General features: G+C 40.6%; 1 protein-coding gene across 1 annotated transcript; it reads left to right on the top strand.

The window, feature by feature from the left end:
• Positions 1 to 973: 973 nt before the first annotated feature.
• tagln2 (transgelin 2) lies at positions 974 to 9,450 on the top strand. Its single transcript, XM_060913046.1, has 5 exons — positions 974 to 1,111; positions 6,001 to 6,185; positions 6,991 to 7,162; positions 7,740 to 7,842; positions 9,016 to 9,450. The coding sequence occupies exons 2-5, from the start codon at positions 6,006 to 6,008 to the stop codon at positions 9,161 to 9,163; spliced, it is 603 nt and encodes a 200-aa protein (XP_060769029.1). The 5' UTR covers positions 974 to 1,111; positions 6,001 to 6,005; the 3' UTR covers positions 9,164 to 9,450.
• Positions 9,451 to 21,856: the final 12,406 nt, after the last annotated feature.

The raw sequence follows: 21,856 nt of genomic DNA, 5'->3' as shown, positions 1-21,856 counted from the left end.
TACAATTACTATTATTTTTTTATACTTAACACGTGACGCTTCTAGCTCCTACATTTGTAAAGAAAAATCTACTTCCAACTCACAACATTTTCAAACATCACTACGTTTCTCTATCATCATATCCCTCATATAATGATATAAAGACTTTTCAACAACAGACGGCTTCAAGGATTCATCTAAACTCGTGAGAGTCTCTCAACACTTAATATTCTTCATGTTAGCTTGGAACGCAATAGTGAAGTGATAGTGATTAGCATTGTATAGTTATTTGATTATCATGCTTGCTAGCATGAGAGATTAGGAAGAAAGAAAGGTGTTGACGGTTCGAGAAGGTCAGCGAACGAGGCACACGTTTATCGTCAGTGTGACCTCTTTTCCTTTTCTGAATCGTTCTTGTTGTCTTGACTTGTCTTTCATGATATAAGTCCATTTTCTACTTTTCCTTTATTTTCCGTTATTACTTTTCTACATTTTCTGTTTTAAACATGACTGCAATCCTCAAATCTAAGGTTCTACCCATCATTGTTGATTGAATACAGGAAAGATAACCCCCCCCCTTTTTTTTTTGCTTATGTTCGCTCAGTTCTTCATCTTCACTCCTGGTCTCTTATTAATGTTTTCTCTGTAATTACAGTACTGAAGCCCTGACCCCACCCAAAATACCCCCCCCACACACACACACCTCTCTCTCTCTCTCTCTCTCATCTCCATCTCTTCTTCTAGGCAGAGGGGTGGAGGAGGCATTCAGAGAATCTGTCTGCCTCAGACCCATGACGGCGCACTCCCTTCCCTCCTCTTCATCTGAAAAAAAAGAAAGGAAAAAGGAGGGGTACAGAGAGAGAGAGAGAGAGAGAGAGAGAGGGGGAAAGAGCAAGAGAGGGATGGAACCAGAACCATAAAAGGTCATATAGTTGTTTTCTCTCTCCTCCCTCCTGTGTGTGTATGTGTGTGTGTGTGTTGAACTCATTCCTCCCAACACTCCCACCTCACTGAGTGGACTTTGAGTTCTCAATAAGAGGAAGTAGACAGCTCTGACACACACACACACACACTCACACACTCGCTGAGGAGGCACCCGCCTGTGCATCAGGAACTTTTTTCCACTTACACAGTGAGTATAATGTTCATGTTGTTACCTTGTGTATGTGTGTGTGTGTGTGTGTGTGTGTGTGTGTGTGTGTGTGTGTTGTTATTCCCTGTCTGAAGTTTGGACTGATGAAGAAGTGTGTGTGAGGATTAAACCTGATCTCAGGATTAAGTTCAGGATCAGGATTAAAGCTCGAATCTCAAATTACGCTTCAGTGAAAGAGGGATGAACAAGAGACACCGTTAGACTGAATAGACTCTTGCAGTTTCTCTCTCTCTCTCTCTCTCTCTCTCTCACACACACACACACACGTGCTAACAAGCAAAAGAATGCACCGTGTGTGTGTGTGTGTGTGTGTGTGGGGCTTCATGCATAGAGTTTTATTGGGAGTTGACATGTCACGAGAACAAGATTCCTCTCTCTCTCTCTCTCTCTCGCACACACTCAGTCTCGCTCTCTGTGTTACTACCATTCTATCAATTTCTTTCTCAATCTTTCAATTTCTCATTCTCGATTTCTCCTATATCACATATCTCCTTCACTCTTTCTTTCTTTTGCACTCTTTTTCTATCTATCTATCTATCTATCTATCTATCTATCTATCTATCTATCTATCTATCTATCTATCTATCTATCTATCTATCTACACTTCCATTCAAAAGTTTGGGGTCACTTTGAAATGTCCTTATTTTTGAAAGAAAAGCACTGTTCTTTTCAATGAAGATCACTTTAAACTAATCAGAAATCCACTCTATACATTGCTAATGTGGTAAATGACTATTCTAGCTGCAAATGTCTGGTTTTTGGTGCAATATCTCCATAGGTGTATAGAGGCCCATTTCCAGCAACTCTCACTCCAGTGTTCTAATGGTACAATGTGTTTGCTCATTGCCTCAGAAGGCTAATGGATGATTAGAAAACCCTTGTACAATCATGTTAGCACAGCTGAAAACAGTTGAGCTCTTTAGAGAAGCTATAAAACTGACCTTCCTTTGAGCAGATTGAGTTTCTGGAGCATCACATTTGTGGGGTCGATTAAATGCTCAAAATGGCCAGAAAAATGTCTTGACTATATTTTCTATTCATTTTACAACTTATGGTGGTAAATAAAAGTGTGACTTTTCATGGAAAACACAAAATTGTCTGGGTGACCCCAAACTTTTGAACGGTAGTCTATCTATCTATCTATCTATCTATCTATCTATCTATCTATCTATCTATCTATCTATCTATCTATCTATCTATCTATCTCTTTGTCTGTCTCTTCGGTGACAGTTTTATGATTTAAAATGAGATGCACTAAAGCGTTTGGTGTGTGTGTGTGTGTGTGTGTGTGTGTGTGTGTGTGTGTGTGTGTGTGTGAGATATGTCTGACCCACCAAAACATTCACAGATACTTTTTATTTCAACATCCTCAATAACAAGCAGAGGCTTATCTGAAAACTGTGTAACAGTTCTGTGTGTGTGTGTGTGTGTGTGTGTGTGTGTGTGTGTGTGTGTGAGAACACCTAATGAGGCTGCACAAATAATAAAATAAATGCATGATGTGAAATGACTGCACACACACACACACACACACACACTGGCTCTATTACAGGATGGGACCGACCCAGCAAAAGGATATTGCAACATCATTCTCTCATTCCCTTTCCTTTTTTCTAACACACACACACACACACACACACACACACACACACCACATTTCTTCCACAAGCACAGGCAGGACCAGCTGGAATATACCGTTGCAACAACAAATGTTCTCAGGTAGAATGATGTCATGTCAAGTCACACCAGCGACAATCAGACATTCATCATGATTGATTTGTGAAGTTTGCTCCTTTCGATATCCGTTAGAGATGCGATACTAATGTGAATAACAAGTCATAAGTTTAGCATTGTACAAACTACATGTCAAAATCACAAACTTAACATTAGCCTGAACAATTGATGACTTTGTTAGTGGTTTTTACCTTGTAGCTACATTCTCAGTAATGGCACTTTTTTGTCTTATTAACTCGAAAGAAAAAAATGAGATGATGAGGAAACGGTTGTTTGTCGCTGCTATAACGTAACAATGTCACAACATTAGATGCAATCATAACTTTACATTCATTAGCGTAATTGTTGGCAAATTGTCGAGGTCGAAGATGAACTTCAGGGTGTGCTGTTATATGAAAACAATCAACTTTGTAGTGGTGACAACACTTTGTCACACCATCCACTGGACCATCGTGATGTCAATGGAAGGTCCTCATAAAGATATCGTAAAGATGTGTGTGTGTGTGTGTGTGTGAGAGAGAGAGAGAGAGAGAGAGAGAAATTATCTTGAAAGAAATTATACAAATTTACCCAAACAGGTGAATTTAGTCATATTTTGGGTCGATTTTATGACATGCCTGAGGTCCTTATAATGCAGTACAACCTGAATATGTGTGTGTGGGTGTGGTGGATGTGATAGCGAACAAGGGTCCTCCATTATTTTTTTGACCTCCTAGAACAGTGCACTTTGTCAGATTGAAGCAATAACCCCCTTGCTAATCACAATTCTGAAGAAACATGGCCGACAAATTTCATTTGAACAAATCGTTTTCTCGTGATGACTCACTTCAGCAATTTTAATTCTGCAGCGATTGATTCATCACGCTCACGACTCACTCGAATGCAAACCTAACGCGGACCAGATGTGAAGACGTTTTCCACACGTGTCTCAGAGCTGCATGTTTGAGAAAAGAGGTGTGACTATTCGCTCAAGGATGTGGCCGTGTTTCAGAATCACAGTTCTCACATTGTTAGCTGGAGGCAGGAAGTGGTTATTGGTGTGTCCTCCTGTTGATTTAAAGGTGTGTCTTGTTGTTGTCTGGTTTGTGGAGTTGACTGTCTTGTGAATTTTTAGTCTATAAGTGTTTATTTACAACGTTCTTGAGATGACAGTGTCAGCTGAACGTTCGACTATGCATACAGAAGTGTTGTGTGAGAAGCCACACCCATATTTCATCCCAAATGATATGTAGTTACTTGATCGCATTTAATTATTAAACACGAGGTATGAAAGCTGATGAAGTCATGGCCTAAATTCTGTGAAAGTACACACACACACACACACACACACACACACACAATTACTATCCTTCTGAGGACCTTCCACTGACATAATTATTAATGCAGTTAATTAATGCCATGTGTGCACCTGAACCTAACCCTACCCTTAACCTCCATACTGAAAAGGAAACTTTTTGGCCCTTTTATTTTTTTTTTTATGTTTGTTAAAACAACAACAACACCACTTTCCTTATGGGCACCATTCAAATGTCCCCACAAGGATAGTAAAATCTGACCATTTTGACCTTGTGGGGACACTGAGTCCTCAGTAGTATATATATATATATATATATATATATATATATATATATATATATATATATATATATCCTTATCCTTATGAGGACCATCCATTTAATTAAACCAATTTTCCTTATGAGGCCCAACCTAATACCATACAAGTAAAGGCACTATATAAATTGAACATATTATTATTATTATTATAAGTACTGACGTTCCCATATTCCGATGATTGTGGGGCATTTATAGTAATATCCATCAAGCACGCACACACACACACACATGCACTTACTTTCAGGTAGTGCCTTCTGGGGACCCGGGAATGCTGTACATGTCGCCTTCATTTATATATGAATTGTGTCACATCACTGCTACTGCAACTATCAAACTATGGACTGTAAAACCAACAAAAAAACTAAAAAAAAAAAGGAAATGAAATGACATGCAAAAAGGTGAGAACATTGCATTTTGCTCTTTGTGTGTTTTTGTTTAGAAGCTTGAGCTGGAAGTCCTGCTCGAGTTGTGTGTTGTACTGAAGTTATAAAATATTCAGCTGAGGTTGCGTAACATTTTAGAGAGGTATTCGAGAATAAATGAACTGTGACAACAAGAAGTTTTGTGACTGCGTGTGTGTGTGCTGTCCCAGTTGAGGCCTCGCGCTTGACCAAGCAAACAGGACACACCCACAGAATTGGCCCACACTCTGTAATCACAAACTGATCTTTCTTTGTGTGTGTGTGTGTGTGTACTTGTACTTGCTACATATTGAGGACCGGAAAAAAAATTTTAGCAACTGAATTAGGAAATTTTTGGGAAGTGAGGACATTTTTCCTGGTCCTCACTTCTTCAAAGGGCTGTTTGAGGGTTAACTTAGTTTTAGGGTGCAGGTTAGAATGAGGTTTAGGTTACGGTTTGGGTAAAGGGTGGGGTTAAGGTAAGGGGTGAAGTTTGGTATTTAGTTCTGATGGTTAACTTTAGAGTCAGGGTCTAGGGAATGTATTATGTCAATGAGTGTCCCCACAATGACAGAACTACAAGTGTGTGTGTGTGTGTGTGTGTGTGTGTTCAAGCACTTGTGACATTCTCACAGGGGAATACATGCCATTACTGAGGCAGCTACACGTAAAGGACAGTCTCTCAGGCTCCCTTTTGACTCGTTTTCACAGCCTTGTGTTGATTTATTTTAAATAAACAATTTTTCAATGTTTTCCCTAAGCAAGGTTAACGTACAGTTAAACTAAACAATTACCAAAAGTTCCAAAACAATGGCTCTTTCCATAAACAGTTATGGCGAAGGTCAGAGTTATTTTTGTTACAGAACTACTGAAATACTAAGTCCCCAAAAGTACAATACAACCAGAATGTGCGTGTTTATCAGCAGGAGGTCCTCATAAGGATAATAAGACAAACTTGTGTGTGGATGTGATTTATTTTGCTGATTATACAACTGGGTTATGTTTAAAGAAATAATGAAAGTCAAACTTCATTGCCAAAGTTTAAATTTGGGTTGATTTTATAACCTGAATTAAGTCCTTATAACACCAGTACAACCTGAATGTGTGTGTGTTTCACAGGCGTGATGGCAAACAAGGGTCCTTCATATGGTTTATCCCGTGAGGTTCAGAGTAAGATTGACAAGAAATACGACCCCGAGCTGGAGGAGCGGCTTGTTGAGTGGATCGTGGCTCAGTGTGGCCCATCGGTGGGAAGACCAGAACCCGGCAAACAGGGCTTCCAGACATGGCTCAAAGATGGATGTGTAAGTGTGTGTGTGTGTGAGATGACATTCTATTTTAGTTATGAACCTAAATTCGTTTAAAATGTTTTTTTCTGATTTACCTACTTTTTAAATGCGATATAAAATATTACTTTCATAATTTTTTAAATAAAATTATTTTGTTGATATTTTATTGTTGATTTTTTGTTGTCAAATTCAAAACACACTTCGACATGTACCTCATCAAAATTAATTATATCATAAATTTTTTATTAATGATTATTTGTATTTTAAATGTAACATCCAAAATTTTTAATGTTTTTTTAAGTATTTCTTATCACCTATTTTTTCATCGCTACTTTTTTTGCAGTAGTAAAACACTAATAATAATAATAATAATAATAGGGCGGCACAGTGGTGTAGTGGTTAGCACTGTCGCCTCACAGCAAGAAGGTCCGGGTTCGAGGCCTGTGGCTGGCAAGGGCCTTTCTGTGCGGAGTTTGCATGTTGTCCGCGTGGGTTTCCTCCGGGTGCTCCGGTTTCCCCCACAGTTCAAAGACATGCAGGTTAGGTTAACTGGTGACTCTAAATTGAGCGTAGGTGTGAATGTGAGTGTGAATGGTTGTCTGTGTCTATGTGTCAGCCCTGTGATGACCTGGCGACTTGTCCAGGGTGTACCCCGCCTTTCGCCCGTAGTCAGCTGGGATAGGCTCCAGCTTGCCTGCGACCCTGTAGAACAGGATAAAGCGGCTAGAGATAATGAGATGAGATAATAATAATAACAATTCTCTCCTGCCTCCACTCTCTCCATCCATCATTCTTCCTCCCTCCTCCGTCGTGTCTCCAGGTCTTGTGTGAGCTCATTAACAGCCTCTGTCCGGACTCAAAACCAGTGAAGAAGGTGCAGAAGTCCCCCATGGCCTTCAAGCAGATGGAGCTGATCGCACAGTTCCTTGGAGCTGCTGAGAAATACGGAATCACCAAAAGCGACATGTTCCAGACGGTGGACCTCTGGGAGGGTGAGTCCTCCATCATTTCCCCATTTCTTTATTTTTTTTAAAACTTCCAATATACATAGAGCCAGGGATATTCTGGGACGATGAGCCTTCCTCTACTTCATCCTTGATGAATTTCTTGAAATGTTACAGTGGACTCACAGCATAAACCAGAAATCTGCAAAGGAACTCAAATGATTATCATTAGCTTGTTAGAGGCAAGCATCATGAGGCTTACTTATCTCCCTAGCCCCACCCACATCATTCATTCATTCAATCAATCATGAAGAATAGAAAACTAAGTTGAAATCAAGATTGCTCCAATTTTGCGAATTTGTTTTCGATAAAATGAATACTTCAAATTTATCGGCTTTTTATCTTTTTTGTCACAATACACACCAAATTCACTCCACTACAGTGTCCCACAATGCACTGCTGTCACAGTGAGTACTTGGAACACATTTGGCCGAGATGGAATACATGGTGTGGTTTGGAACACGCCCACAACATGTTGACGATGTTGAGACTTACCATATACAGAGTGTGACTCTGTGTGTGTGTGTGTGTGTGTGTGTGTGTGTGTGTGTGTGTGTGTCTATAGGTAAAGACTTGGCAGCAGTTCAAATGACCCTGATGTCACTGGGAAGTTTGGCAGTTACCAAGTGCGACGGCTGTTACCATGGTGACCCTCAGTGGTTTCATAAGTGAGTAATACCACTTCCTCTTCCTGATTTCACTTTAACTCAGAAAAAGGAGATCACTATGGCAACTTAACAACATATCGACACCTACACACTCACACAAGGGTAAAGTTTTAACTCCATAGAAACCTGAAAAACAGAGCCTTATCAGTCCTTGAGTTCCTGAATGCGACACAGTGCTGTGTGAGACGTTTGTGTCGGTTTTAGAGGACAGCACTGTGCAAAATTAAGGAACAGTACCACAGATTCACAGATTAAGACCTCTTTTTAAGTTTATACTGAATTGCAACATTAATCTCGTATGTGTGTTTTAGCTTTTTGTGAGGACCCGAAAGGTCTAAATCCTCATAATGATCAGGAAGTGTCAAGTGTCCTTACAATCACCTGGTCCTCAAAAAAAAATAAGACATTAGAGAGAGAGAGAGAGAGAGAGAATCGTGAACCAAATTAATCACGTAGGTAAAAACAGATTGTAAATGACATGAGGTCACATTTATACAAACTCAAGCTCAGTGGTTAAAGTTTTGCAAAGCAAAGGCCTTGATTTAAATCTCAACATTGCCACATTTAGCAGGACTTTTAACCTTTAAATGCTAAACTGTTTACCTGGACAGCTTTGGATAAAAGCATTTACCTATTAATAAATGCGTAATGATGTTTGTGTGTGTACACTGCCAATCAGAGGTCAGCAAACAAGTTTTTTTGTTTGTTTGTTTGTTTGTTTGTTTAACTAAAGAAAGAAAAGTGTTATTAGCGTGGAAGCATCTCAAAAACTTTTTGCAGTTAAAGCATAATATGAAGGAAATTTGTAATGTTTGGAAATCCATGATAACATTCTGATATTTGATTTCAACATCCACGTCTTCCTTTTTAAGAAAGATGGTGCCATTGTGTTCTGCGTAGACTATCACTTACGATAAGAGTTTGAATTGTGTTTGTAGCTCGCTGGTTGTTCAGTTAATGTCTGGAAAACACTACATTCATAATGATTGCTAACTTGCTAACTAATTGTGCCATTTGTTAGCAAGCTAAGAACAAGCATGTTCACTTCATGTACTTTTCCTTGCAGGTTAACTTTCACTTTGTAATCCCAGTAGGTAACCAAAGTCCGTAGCGGGACACAGACTCATTGGGAACTCTTGTGATTGTTTGAACGTGTGTTTGTGTGTTTCTTAGGAAAGCGCAGGAGAACAAGCGGGAGTTCACGGATGAGCAGATGAAGGAGGGTCAGAGCGTCATCGGCCTGCAGATGGGCTCCAACAGAGGAGCATCTCAGGCAGGAATGACTGGCTACGGACGACCCCGGCAGATCATCAACAACTGAAGTCCGTGATTTCTGACCTACCACGCACTCAGTTATAACTACTCAGTCATTGGAAAACAAAGTGGACAGTCGCAGGGACCAAAAGACAAACACGCATTATCACTTTACGTCATATTAAACGTACAGTAATGCAGTCATGAAGACGTGAACATGTGATACATTCCATGCAAACAGAAACTCATCTCAAATTAGCCTCATGTTAATATGCAGCCGTAATCTCAGCATCTTTGTGCAGTGTATATTGATTTTCAATAGATGATTTTGCAAATAAACGTTGTACACCTCAACTGAACAGATCTCCTTGCTGTTTTAAATCTGTGCTTTAAAGTCATTTGAAGTCTTGCGCATCACTGGACATTCTTCTTTTCAGATGAGGATGAGTGTAGTGTTTAGAGTTACGTATGAAATGAGGAATTTCCAGGATGAGAGAGATGAGATAAGAAACTCTCCTTCCTCCCGTCTTGCGGAACCTCTGCGATCACTTCATCTTGCTTTGTTTTTTTGCTGGCTCCCCTTCACATACCTGCATAGATGATGACAGAGGATAAGAGAACCGAGGCGAGAGGGTTTGTCTTTTATTTAGCTTTCCAGAGAAAACCACTGTGAAAACCCATTAGACCCAACATGCAAGACTAATACCATCAATAAATCTTGCTATTTCCAGGGCAATAATTATTCTAATTCTGTTTTTATTTGGATTTATAAGTATGTGTGTGTGTGTGTGTGTGTGTATACGCTAACCGGCCACTTTATTAGGAACATCCATACACCCACCTGCTCTTTTATTTTATACAGTACTCTAATCAGCCGATCCCTTGACGGCAGCACAGTGCATCAAATCACGCAGATACAAATCAAGAGCTTCAGTTAATGTTCACAATGTTCAAACATCAGAATGGGAAAAATTGTGATCTCACAGTGAAGTGTGACTTTCTTTCTGGGTGTTGGTTTGAGCCAGATGGTGGTTGGTGGTTTGAGTATTTCAGAAACTGCTGATCTCCTGGGGTTTTCACACACAACAGTCTCTAGAGTTTACACAGAATAATGTCAAAAACAAGAAACAATCTTCAAGCGAGTGAGCGACAGTTCTGTGGGTGGAAACAAACGCCTTGTTGGTAAGAGAGGTCAGAGGAAAATGGCCAGATTTGTGGTTCGAGCTTTTTTGTGAGGAAGGATATAGTAACTCATACTCTTTACAACTGTGGTGAGCAGAAAAGCATCTCAGCAGGCAACAGCAGAAGAGCACATTGGGTTCCACTCCTGTGAAGAACAGGAATCTTAGAATCAACAACAAGTTCCTGTTAAAGTTTCCGGTTAGTGGATATATTAATGGTGCCCAAGTCATATTTGTTAAAAAACAAACATTTGAAACATTTTGTATCAATATAACTTCGGGGAGAGTGGCACGGTGGTGTAGTGGTTAGCACTGTTGCCTCACAGCAAGAAGGTTCTGGGTTCGAGCCCAGTGGCCAGCGAGGGCCTTTCTGTGTGGAGTTTGTATGTTCTTCCCGTTTCTGCGTGGGTTTCCTCCGGGTGCTCCGGTTTCCCCCACAGTCCAAAGGCATGCAGGTTAGGATAATTGGTGGCTCTAAATTGACCGTAGGTGCGAATGGTTGTTTGTCTCTATGTGTCGGCCCTGCGATAATCTGGTGACTTGTCCAGGGTGAACCCTGCCTCTCACCCATAGTCAGCTGGGACAGGCTCCAGCTTGCCTGCAACCCTGCACAGGATAAGCGGTTACGGATAATGGATGGATAGATAACTTGGGGGTCTGGCAACATAAGAGCTCATTTTATGATGTCATAAAATGGGCTTAACTGATCACAGACTGATATGCAAATTACTCCAGGATGGCATGGTGACCGATGTTTACCAGTGACCTACCGTCACTTATTAGCTATGTGCTAACAATACCTACAGTAAAGTCCAGTGGCAGTGAACAGTTTCAACAAACAAGGAAGGCCAAGTAGGAGGGGTTAATCTGCATATTCGTGCATATTCATTGATGCTGGCTTTTTTAATTGTTGTAAAAGTTTTTAGGTTTCTTCAGAAGCTTATTGGACATTAAAACATAGGGTACAATGTATTATATGACAGATTGCTTTTAATAGATTTTGGGGTGATTTGAGGAGTATGAATGTGACTGATGTGTGTTCCATAACTACTGAGATTCTAGAAATAGAACCCTTGGGTATGAGATTTATAGACCTAAATATTGATCCACATTGATGTTGGCTCTCAGAAGAACCATTTTTCGTGATACTTCTTGACTTCCTTTTGAACATTTAAATATGAAACCTACTGCTACACATATATATACTTTGGCCTCGATATGTTTATATGTTAAAAATGCTACGTTGAATTACAGTAGTAACGCAGCTTATTTGCAACTGAGAGCTGAAAGCTTCTATAAATAAACACCCAAAGAGGAAGAATATTGCACATAGCATATATTTGCATGGTCTGTTTGTTTGTTGCTTTCTTATCTTTCCCCAGCTGTATCTCATAGCAACAGGGTGTGGAAGGAAGTGCTAGCGCTGTTCTAAGACACATACAAACAAACACTGGCCAACCAGAAGCACATATTTTCAAGGTTAAAGCATGGTTGACTGATCATTTCCTTCGGATAGCACTATGGGATTTGGACACGTTTTACCTGAACACTACCGTAAGACTGACATAAACATGGAAACCAGGAAAACAGCAGGTTACAGATTAGCCGCTAAATACTACAGTACTGGCCGAACACGTTTTACAGCAACATATTAATTAGAAATCGTGCAAATAACATATTGCTAGCATGTCAGACATTAACCTCAAGCGAACTGTAGCTGTATAGCACGATAAAATAAACAAGACAAACTACACCAATGACACTCAATTGCAAATCCACAAATTAATCTTACCACAGTGAAGATCTGAGTTAAGTCAAAGAGAACCTAAACAGCAATAAAGTCACCTAGTGTATATCACTGTAATCCGGTCTTATCTGTGCTCGTTGCAGGCTCGTAGTACTCGAGTCCGACTCATGCCCTAATTTTAAGGGCTCGTGACTTGACTTGGACTTGAGCACTGATGACTTGGACTCGTGCATGAACTGCATCCAGACTCATAAATTGGAGATGAGGACTCGAATTTTTCTTGATTTTTTTGTAATATGCCACAATAATTTGGCATAAAAGATATTTATATCTACATTAATTTTTACACTAATTTCTTGCAAGAGAATGCACATTCACCTGTTCAAACTAACGTTAATGGCACTAAGATGCCTGTAGCAGAGACGGTTTCACATAAAGGCAGCAACAGCCACCGCCAAATGGTGCCGTTGGAGTCTTGTTCTCGGACTCGACTCGGATCAATAGTGGACTCGACTCGAAATTTTCTTTAGTGACTTGGACTCGACTCGGACTTGAACACCGGGGACTCGAGATTGGACTTGAACTCCAGGTTTAGTGACTCTACCACAACACTGGCTCATTGTTACAGCTCAACAAGTTTCCATTGTATTTAGTGTAAATAAGTTCTTGAGTGTATCTGCATTAATGGAGTCCCAGTATGTTACAAGAACAGATATCTGTGTCATAAAACTGCTGAAGTTGGCTCTTCTGGATTCCTCATCTTCTCCATTAAACTCCATCTGTTTACATCATCGCTCTGCCTTTCTTTACTCCAGCCTTCCTTTTCCATCCTCATCAACTTTTCTTATCTTTGACCATGCTTGGATTCCTCAGGAATTCCTCCAGCCTGATTAATCTTCCTTCCTTCTTCACATATGCTTCCTTCAACAGCTTGAAAAAAGAAACAATAAAACTATGCTCGTCAAGGCATTCTTAGTAGCTCGAACCTTTGCACAGCTTTTTCCAGGTGTTCCAACAGGCTGCTTGCAGGACATTCCTCCTGAGAACCCAGCTCAGAGCTTTGCCAGTAATGTCTTGCTAAACCATGGTTGAGCTTGAAGCTTAAGATGGTATGGAATTCATGTTTATCCAACAGATTGGTTGGTCTCACAGCACTACCTTCTTGTTCACCAAATCCTTCTTACACTTTGTCGAAGATTCCATGCCAGACTGAAAGTGAAATAAAACACACAGATGGTTTTGGTATTACTTTTCATTTGTGACATGAAGACGACATGCCACACTGAAAAGCAAAACCTTCACTGCATTGATCTGATATCGTTTTATCTCCTCAGTATAAAAAAACAACAGCATTCAGCAGGTGATTTCTCTTTGAACAATACACCAAGCCTTTGCATCAGAACTGAATGTACAGTAATTCCCTGGTGCGTTGCAGTAGTGCCACGCTGAAATGCAATCACTGTCCAAACATAGTGCTAAGCCGTACTCAGGGGTGTGGCTGTAATTGGAGAAGGGTCGAAAAGAAGCATCATTTTCCAGAACACATTTCCGTCCATATAAAGGAACACATTTGAGAGTTCCCTCATTCCTATGGCAGCCTGAAGCATTGTCCTCATTTTATCACAAATGGAACGCAATATCGACTGCATTTGTATTTCAGTGTAAAGAATATAAATTTTTGATCGTGATGCCTTGATGCCTTGAAGAAGCTGTGGAGTAATAATAATAATAACAATTGCAAAGATGGATTTGAATGAATCCCCTGTGCCAATGAAAAAGAAAAATGTCAGTGTTAGACTGCCATCTGGTGTTCAGTCTGTGAAACCAGAATAAAGATTCTTTTAAATATATTTAACAGTTATTCTACAAAATCAAGTCATACATGAGCTGGTAGCTGATGAGGCACGTAGCACTGAGTTGTCGATAAGCCATTTACAACGAGATTGAGTGGAATAACTGTTTTGTTCTATCCACGTTCACTGGATTTTGATAAACAGAGCATTTTTATTTTTTGCAAATTCGATAAATAAAAACTGGATAAAAAACATCCGACAAAATAATTTCTGATTAGAATGTAAACAAACAGGCGAAATGACAGTAGCAATTTATGAAAAATGCTTTAATAATAATTCTTGAAAAATAAATAAAACAAAAAAGAAGATATGTTCTTACCATCAAATACTTTAATTCCATATTTTGTTGCTTTTTGTATTTTTGGGGTTTTGTTTTTGAGTAGAGTTTTTTTTTTCATCCTCGGTTGGTTCAGCAACAAGCTCCGCCACTTTGTTTTTGTCTACTCACGGTATATGAGCTGATAGCCTAGTAGTAGAGTAACCAATCAGAGCGCACGATTGCTCATATCCAGGGAATGTGGATAGAATAATACTGTTTATTTTTTTCGCAGTCCAAATCCTGCGCTCTGATTGGCTGGCGAGCGAGTCCGTATCCTACGGTACAGACCCCAGTTACGGACCCCGGTTATGGACCTCTGGCGACTCGCTCATTCACAACAACAGCAAACATAGTAGCATTTTTTTTGTCAACATTTATCTTTTTTTATAATATTATCAAAAATCTTATAAATTTTTACCAGCATTTCTCAGGAGAAGAGCATTAATTTTACATCATGGATAGCGATAATGACAGTGTTCACAGCGAAAGCGAGTTTTACTACCCTGAGGAAGAAGAAATAAAAGAAAACATTTCAGGAGAAAGCTAAAAACCTGTAACTTGCTAACGCCGAGCAAAAACATGGCTGAATCCTGAATGACTCCTATTTGGGTCATTCCACATCAATTCAACCGGGGCCCACACACTTAGGTCTCAAAAAATTCTGAAAAAATCACCAGATGTACCCATGTTACCTAGGAGAAACACTGACTACGTTTACATGCACGTCCAAATCGAGCTGCTGTTGGTAATCGAGCAAAGGGTCCCAGCAGGGGTGCCAGAGAAATCCAATCCTACATGCACAAGTGAAATCGGGCTATTGTGCAAGGTGCATTGTGTACCCGAGCCACACGTGGCGCTACACGCCCCATCGTGTTGGTACACTTCCGGTTGTTGACATGAAGAAGAGCTATAGTGTTGCCAGATACTGCTGACGTTTTCCAGCCCAAAACATGTTCAAATCCGCTAAAATGCACTTAAAACCCCCAATCTGGCAACACTAGCAGTTCCGTGTTCAAGCTGTTAGGCTTGCTCTAACAGACTGTATGGCTACAAACTGTCCTGCGCAGACCACTGTTTTGTAAGACAACTTATTTTGCACAATAATATTTTTCTAAAGTCCATTTTTTGCTTACAAAAATTTTTTTTTGCTTACAATTTAATTATGTCTTAATAAACACACAAAAAGTTCAATTGTTTTGTTTTTATTGACATTCTTCAGATGTTGGACACACACAAATACAATGACTTGTTTATGTACACAATTCACAGCTATGCAACAGCTGTACAGATGTATTTGGTGATACAGTAAGTGAGCTAAATTTTAACAGTGCAAACAATGCCACAAAAAGAAAAGATTCATGCCGTTGTCATGATTCGTTGTCATGCCGACCGAGGCTGTTGTTTCCCGCTTGTGGTCTCGTCACTCGTCACTTCCGGAAGTAGCTCGACAACTAGCTCGATAGGGTTTACATGCGCAAAGTAGCTCGGCAGAAATCGCATAAACTAGGTCGTGTAGCTCGATTCCGAGAAATCAAGTTCGGTTCAATTTCAGCCGAATTAAGGTGTATACATGGCATTTTGAACTTCGATTTCAGTCGAGCAACGGCAGAAATTCGATTCTCTCTATGTGCATGTAAACGTAGTGACTGTAAAGCCTCGGTAACAACAGGCTGTACGTGCTCCTACGGCCGGTCTACGTGCAAAAAACACAAGAAACGCACGGAGGGCGCGCGTGTGACGTGCTGATTTTCGAGCCATAGACTGGCCGCAGACCAGCCGCAGAGGTTCTTTGTCATGTCAAACAAACTCTACGGGCACTTACGTTTTTTTCAGGTTGCAAGACAAACTTACAGCCAATGTGCGTCTTTCTCCATAAAAAAAAAAACGCAGCAATTTGGGAAATGCCAAAAATCGCACGGCCAAAAAATCGTACGTCCGGTTGTGACCTAGGCTTAAATTTATTTGAATGTAAGATGTATACTTTCCATGTTACAGCCAGTTTTACTCGGGGAGGGGGGCGTCAATTTTGTTCAGACTCTTTTTTTTTTTTGTCAAAGTTCACAAGTCCATAGCTCAAGAACTAAACCATGTAGGAGGCTCAAATTTTGCATGCTGGTACATAAATAGGAATAGTATGTAGCAAAACTGTCATTTTGGGTCTGGATGATCCTGCACGGTCATAGCACTCCCTCAAAGATGATCAAAATTTTATTGGAGTTTTTGGCTGTGCTCTGTTTAGGCCTTCAGAAGACATATTTTTACCCAACATAGGCTCTTGATTTTTTTTCCCCTTATTGAGATAAGTAGAAACACTCTAGGGCAGCACGGTGGTGTAGTGGTTAGCGCTGTCGCCTCACAGCAAGAAGGTCCGGGTTCAAGCCCCGTGGCCGGTGAGGGCCTTTCTGTGTGGAGTTTGCATGTTCTCCCCATGTCCGTGTGGGTTTCCTCCGGGTGCTTCGGTTTCCCCCACAGTCCAAAGACATGCAGGTTAGGTTAACTGGTGACTCTAAATTGAGCGTAGGTGTGAATGTGAATGGTTGTCTGTGTCTATGTGTCAGCCCTGTGATGACCTGGCGACTTGTCCAGGGTGAACCCCGCCTTTCGCCCGTAGTCAGCTGGGATAGGCTCCAGCTTGCCTGCGACCCTGTAGGACAGGATAAAGCGGTTAGAGAACATGGGCAAAATGCACCATTGAGAGCAGTATGTTTTCTATAACATTAATGTAAAGAGTAAATAACCAAAGGCCAATTTTGCCCTGACATGATCACCTGAGAGTGCCTGTGCAGGGGTGGAGGCATCCTTTTCAATTTCAATGATTCAGTGATTTTAGGGGCGCCTGTGGTTGGGTAAAAATACGTCTTCTGAAGGCCTAAACAGAGCACAGCCAAAAACTCCAATAAAATTTTGATCATCTTTGAGGGAGTGCTATGACCATGCAGGATCATCCAGACCCAAAATGACAGTTTTGCTACATACTATTCCTATTTATGTACCAGCATGCAAAATTTGAGCCTCCTACATGGTTTAGTTCTTGAGCTGTGGGCTTGTGAACTTTGACAAAAAAAAAAAAAGAGTCTGAACAAAATTGACCCCCCCCTCCCCCAGTAAAACTGGCTGTAACATGGAAAGTATACATCTTACATTCAAATAAATTTACCGTGTTTCTCCTAGGTAACATGGGTACATCTGGTGATTTTTTCAGAATTTTTTGAGACCTAAGTGCGCGGGCCCCGGTTGAATTGACATGGAATGACCCATTTGCATAAATAGGGGACTATATAGGCAGCAAAATGTAGTTTGTTTTCCTGCCATGGAAGTGTACTTGTATACCGAGGAGGAAGCCATTTGCATTACAGCCGTGAATGAGGATTCAAAATGGTGGCTCGCCTCGGTTTTCCCTTTCGGGCGCTCTCGTTTTCTGTTAGAATTTGGTAAAGAAAAAAATATTATTTACCAGCTTAAGGTTGGTCTGTATGGTGAAATACCGTGACCTCGGCCTTGAATACTGACCTCGGCCCAGAGTACTTTCAAGACCTCGGTCACGGTATTTCACCATACGGACCTCCCAGCTGGTAAATAACATGTATATATTATAAAAATTTAAGTCACTCGACTGAACCACTAAACATCTCCACAACTTCTGAGCTGAAATCATTTCAATTATGTACACATATGTAATTCAACCAAGGAGAAAAATCAGGTTTTTGGACATAACTCCACCCACTATTAATAACCACACCTTTCGTGGCTTTCATGCAAACTTTGAGCATGTCCTTGCAAACAGTCCTGCATTACAGCTGGTTGTGTAAACCAAGCTCCGCCCCTCAAGAACTGATTGGCACATGGTGGCCATTTTACTCATAAATCTAAAAATGTTTTTGGATAATTGTTGGGATTCAGTTGAGGTTCAGGTCAACATCTAAGTAGGTGGGACCAAATTGTTCTTGTGGACCCCTGGCTGTGTTTCAGGGACCTGGACCACATGCTGAAAACTACAGGACTGTCTTAAGGCTTGAGAACATTTCCACATTAAACATACATTTTTTATTCTTTTTTTTTAAATTTAACATTTACAATTTCGGGCGGCACGGTGGTGTAGTGGTTAGCACTGTCGCCTCACAACAAGAAGGTCCTGGGTTCGAGCCCCGGGGCCGGCGAGGGCCTCTGTGTGGAGTTTGCATGTTCTCCCCGTGTCCGCGTGGGTTTCCTCCGGGTGCTCCGGTTTCCCCCACAGTCCAAAGACATGCAGGTTAGGTTAACTGGTGACTCTAAATTGACCGTAGGTGTGAATGTGAGTGTGAATGGTTGTCTGTGTCTATGTGTCAGCCCTGTGATGACCTGGCAACTTGTCCAGGGTGAACCCCGCCTTTCGCCCGTAGTCAGCTGGGATAGGCTCCAGCTTGCCTGCGACCCTGTAGAAGGATAAAGCGGCTAGAGATAATGAGATGAGATGAGATTTACAATTTCATCAAAAACATAACCAGATACAGCAACACTTGTTATATAATCTATAATATCTAGAATATAAAATACTACAACAACATCCACCGTGATAGTGCACGGTGTTGTTTATGTTGAATTGTGTCACTGAACCTGTTTTACATTTGGGTTTGGTTCCTATTTGCAAACTGATTTCCTTGTTTATGTCTTTCTGAGGACAAACCCTTCATTCTTTTATTGTAGTTGTGCACTCAGATTTTCGAACTGCAGTATATCACAGATACTTTTATCGTGTTTTAGAAGGTAGGCGTTTAACCTGGTATGCAAATTTAATATTAACATACAAACGTCAGCCTCTCCTCAGGTGATGGATTGATGCCCATATCTTCATCAACAGCTCTCAGTTCTCTGAGGTTTTGGCTTTTTTTTTTTTTTTAAATCAGACCAGACATTTAACCTGAAGGCACTTTGACTGCTCCTGGGACATTATCCAGTTCTACAGGTGAACATCTTTTTATGCATTTACTTCTTGTTTCAGTTTAACTTTCACTTTTGTTTCTGACACACTGAAAGGAAAGTTTTATCTCGTTTTCTAGCCAAGTTAATAAATTAGAGGATGGCTATTTCTGTGATGTAAACAACTGAAGTGGTAATTAGATTTAAGACCATAAACTACCAGAAGAGCTTACATGAATCAATTTATATAATCACTGTATTCTTTAGACATGGAGGCTGATAGAGTTGATCTCAGCTATGAAGAGGACCTAACTGGGTAAGTTCAAAGGGAAAAAATACACAGATAAATAAATGAATAAAACCTTACTAAGTATATATTTAGACTGTAATTTCAGATTATTCTTTAATCTGTGTCAGGATTGCCAGATTTCGTGCTAACAGCTGGTCAATAAAGGATCAAATACCAAAATCTAAAATCTGCTCATTTGTGCAGACAACAGCTTTGGACATTTGGGATCTTTTGGGATGTGTTAAACATCTGGAATATTTTGAGACATAAGTCACATTTGGGAACTTTATTGTTGGACATTTAGAAAGTTTAAGAATGTGTTGGGGGCGGCACGGTGGTGTAGTGGTTAGCGCTGTCGCCTCACAGCAAGAAGGTCCAGGTTCGAGCCCCGTGGCCGGCGAGGGCCTTTCTGTGCGGAGTTTGCATGTTCTCCCCGTGTCCGCGTGGGTTTCCTCCGGGTGCTCCGGTTTCCCCCACAGTCCAAAGACATGCAGGTTAGGTTAACTGGTGACTCTAAATTGAGCGTAGGTGTGAATGTGAGTGTGAATGGTTGTCTGTGTCTATGTGTCAGCCCTGTGATGACCTGGTGGCTTGTCCAGGGTGTACCCCGCCTTTCGCCCGTAGTCAGCTGGGATAGGCTCCAGCTTGCCTGCGACCCTGTAGAACAGGATAAAGCGGCTAGAGATAATGAGATGAGATATATACTTTAAAAGCTAGCAATGGCTTCATCCAGTGATTCACCATGACGACAATCCTTTTAGTACAAATACGTTTCAGGAAATATACAACCCCGATTCCAAAAAAGTTGGGACAAAGTACAAATTGTAAATAAAAACGGAATGCAATGATGTGGAAATTTCAAAATTCCATATTTTATTCAGAATAGAACATAGATAACACATCAAATGTTTAAACTGAGAAAATGTATCATTTAAAGAGAAAAATTAGGTGATTTTAAATTTCATGACAACAACACATCTCAAAAAAGTTGGGACAAGGCCATGTTTACCACTGTGAGACATCCCCTTTTCTCTTTACAACAGTCTGTAAACGTCTGGGGACTGAGGAGACAAGTTGCTCAAGTTTAGGGATAGGAATGTTAACCCATTCTTGTCTAATGTAGGATTCTAGTTGCTCAATTGTCTTAGGTCTTTTTTGTCGTATCTTCCGTTTTATGATGCGCCAAATGTTTTCTATGGGTGAAAGATCTGGACTGCAGGCTGGCCAGTTCAGTACCCGGACCCTTCTTCTACACAGCCATAATGCTGTAATTGATGCAGTATGTGGTTTGGCATTGTCATGTTGGAAAATGCAAGGTCTTCCCTGAAAGAGACGTCGTCTGGATGGGAGCATATGTTGCTCTAGAACCTGGATATACCTTTCAGCATTGATGGTGTCTTTCCAGATGTGTAAGCTGCCCGTGCCACACGCACTAATGCAACCCCATACCATCAGAGATGCAGGCTTCTGAACTGAGCGCTGATAACAACTTGGGTCGTTCTTCTCCTCTTTAGTCCGAATGACACGGCGTCCCTGATTTCCATAAAGAACTGCAAATTTTGATTCGTCTGACCACAGAACAGTTTTCCACTTTGCCACAGCCCATTTTAAATGAGCCTTGGCCCAGAGAAGACGTCTGCGCTTCTGGATCATGTTTAGATATGGCTTCTTCTTTGAACTATAGAGTTTTAGCTGGCAACGGCGGATGGCACGGTGAATTGTGTTCACAGATAATGTTCTCTGGAAATATTCCTGAGCCCATTTTGTGATTTCCAATACAGAAGCATGCCTGTATGTGATGTAGTGCCGTCTAAGGGCCCGAAGATCACGGGCACCCAGTATAGTTTTCCGGCCTTGACCCTTACGCACAGAGATTCTTCCAGATTCTCTGAATCTTTTGATGATATTATGCACTGTAGATGATGATATGTTCAAACTCTTTGCAATTTTACACTGTTGAACTCCTTTCTGATATTGCTCCACTATTTGTCGGTGCAGAATTAGGGGGATTGGTGATCCTCTTCCCATCTTTACTTCTGAGAGCCGCTGCCACTCCAAGATGCTCTTTTTATACCCAGTCATGTTAATGACCTATTGCCAATTGACCTAATGAGTTGCAATTTGGTCCTCCAGCTGTTCCTTTTTTGTACCTTTAACTTTTCCAGCCTCTTATTGCCCCGTCCCAACTTTTTTGAGATGTGTTGCTGTCATGAAATTCCAAATGAGCCAATATTTGGCATGAAATTTCAAAATGCCTCACTTTCGATATTTGATATGTTGTCTATGTTCTATTGTGAATACAATATCAGTTTTTGAGATTTGTAAATTATTGCACTCCGTTTTTATTTACAATTTGTACTTTGTCCCAACTTTTTTGGAATCAGGGTTGTAGTTTAGATCTGGATGAATGTTGGTGTATGAATGTGTAGCTGCAGCCTCATGTTACTTAACATTAAATGTACAGATTTTATGTTG

Source organism: Neoarius graeffei, chromosome 28 (genome assembly GCF_027579695.1).
Source record: "Neoarius graeffei isolate fNeoGra1 chromosome 28, fNeoGra1.pri, whole genome shotgun sequence".
Taxonomy (NCBI): Eukaryota; Metazoa; Chordata; class Actinopteri; order Siluriformes; family Ariidae; genus Neoarius; species Neoarius graeffei.
Note: the sequence above shows the minus strand (reverse complement) of the source record. Positions and strands in the feature narration are given on the sequence as shown.

What these genes read in the sequence shown, in the direction of transcription:
- tagln2 (XM_060913046.1), top strand. Translation starts at nt 6,006, where the DNA reads ATGGCAAACAAGGGTCCTTCATATGGTTTATCCCGTGAGGTTCAGAGT. An exon ending in CATGGCTCAAAGATGGATGT is followed by an intron (nt 6,186 to 6,990) that starts GTAAGTGTGTGT and finishes TCGTGTCTCCAG; the next exon opens with GTCTTGTGTGAGCTCATTAA. An exon ending in GACCCTCAGTGGTTTCATAA is followed by an intron (nt 7,843 to 9,015) that starts GTGAGTAATACC and finishes TGTGTTTCTTAG; the next exon opens with GAAAGCGCAGGAGAACAAGC.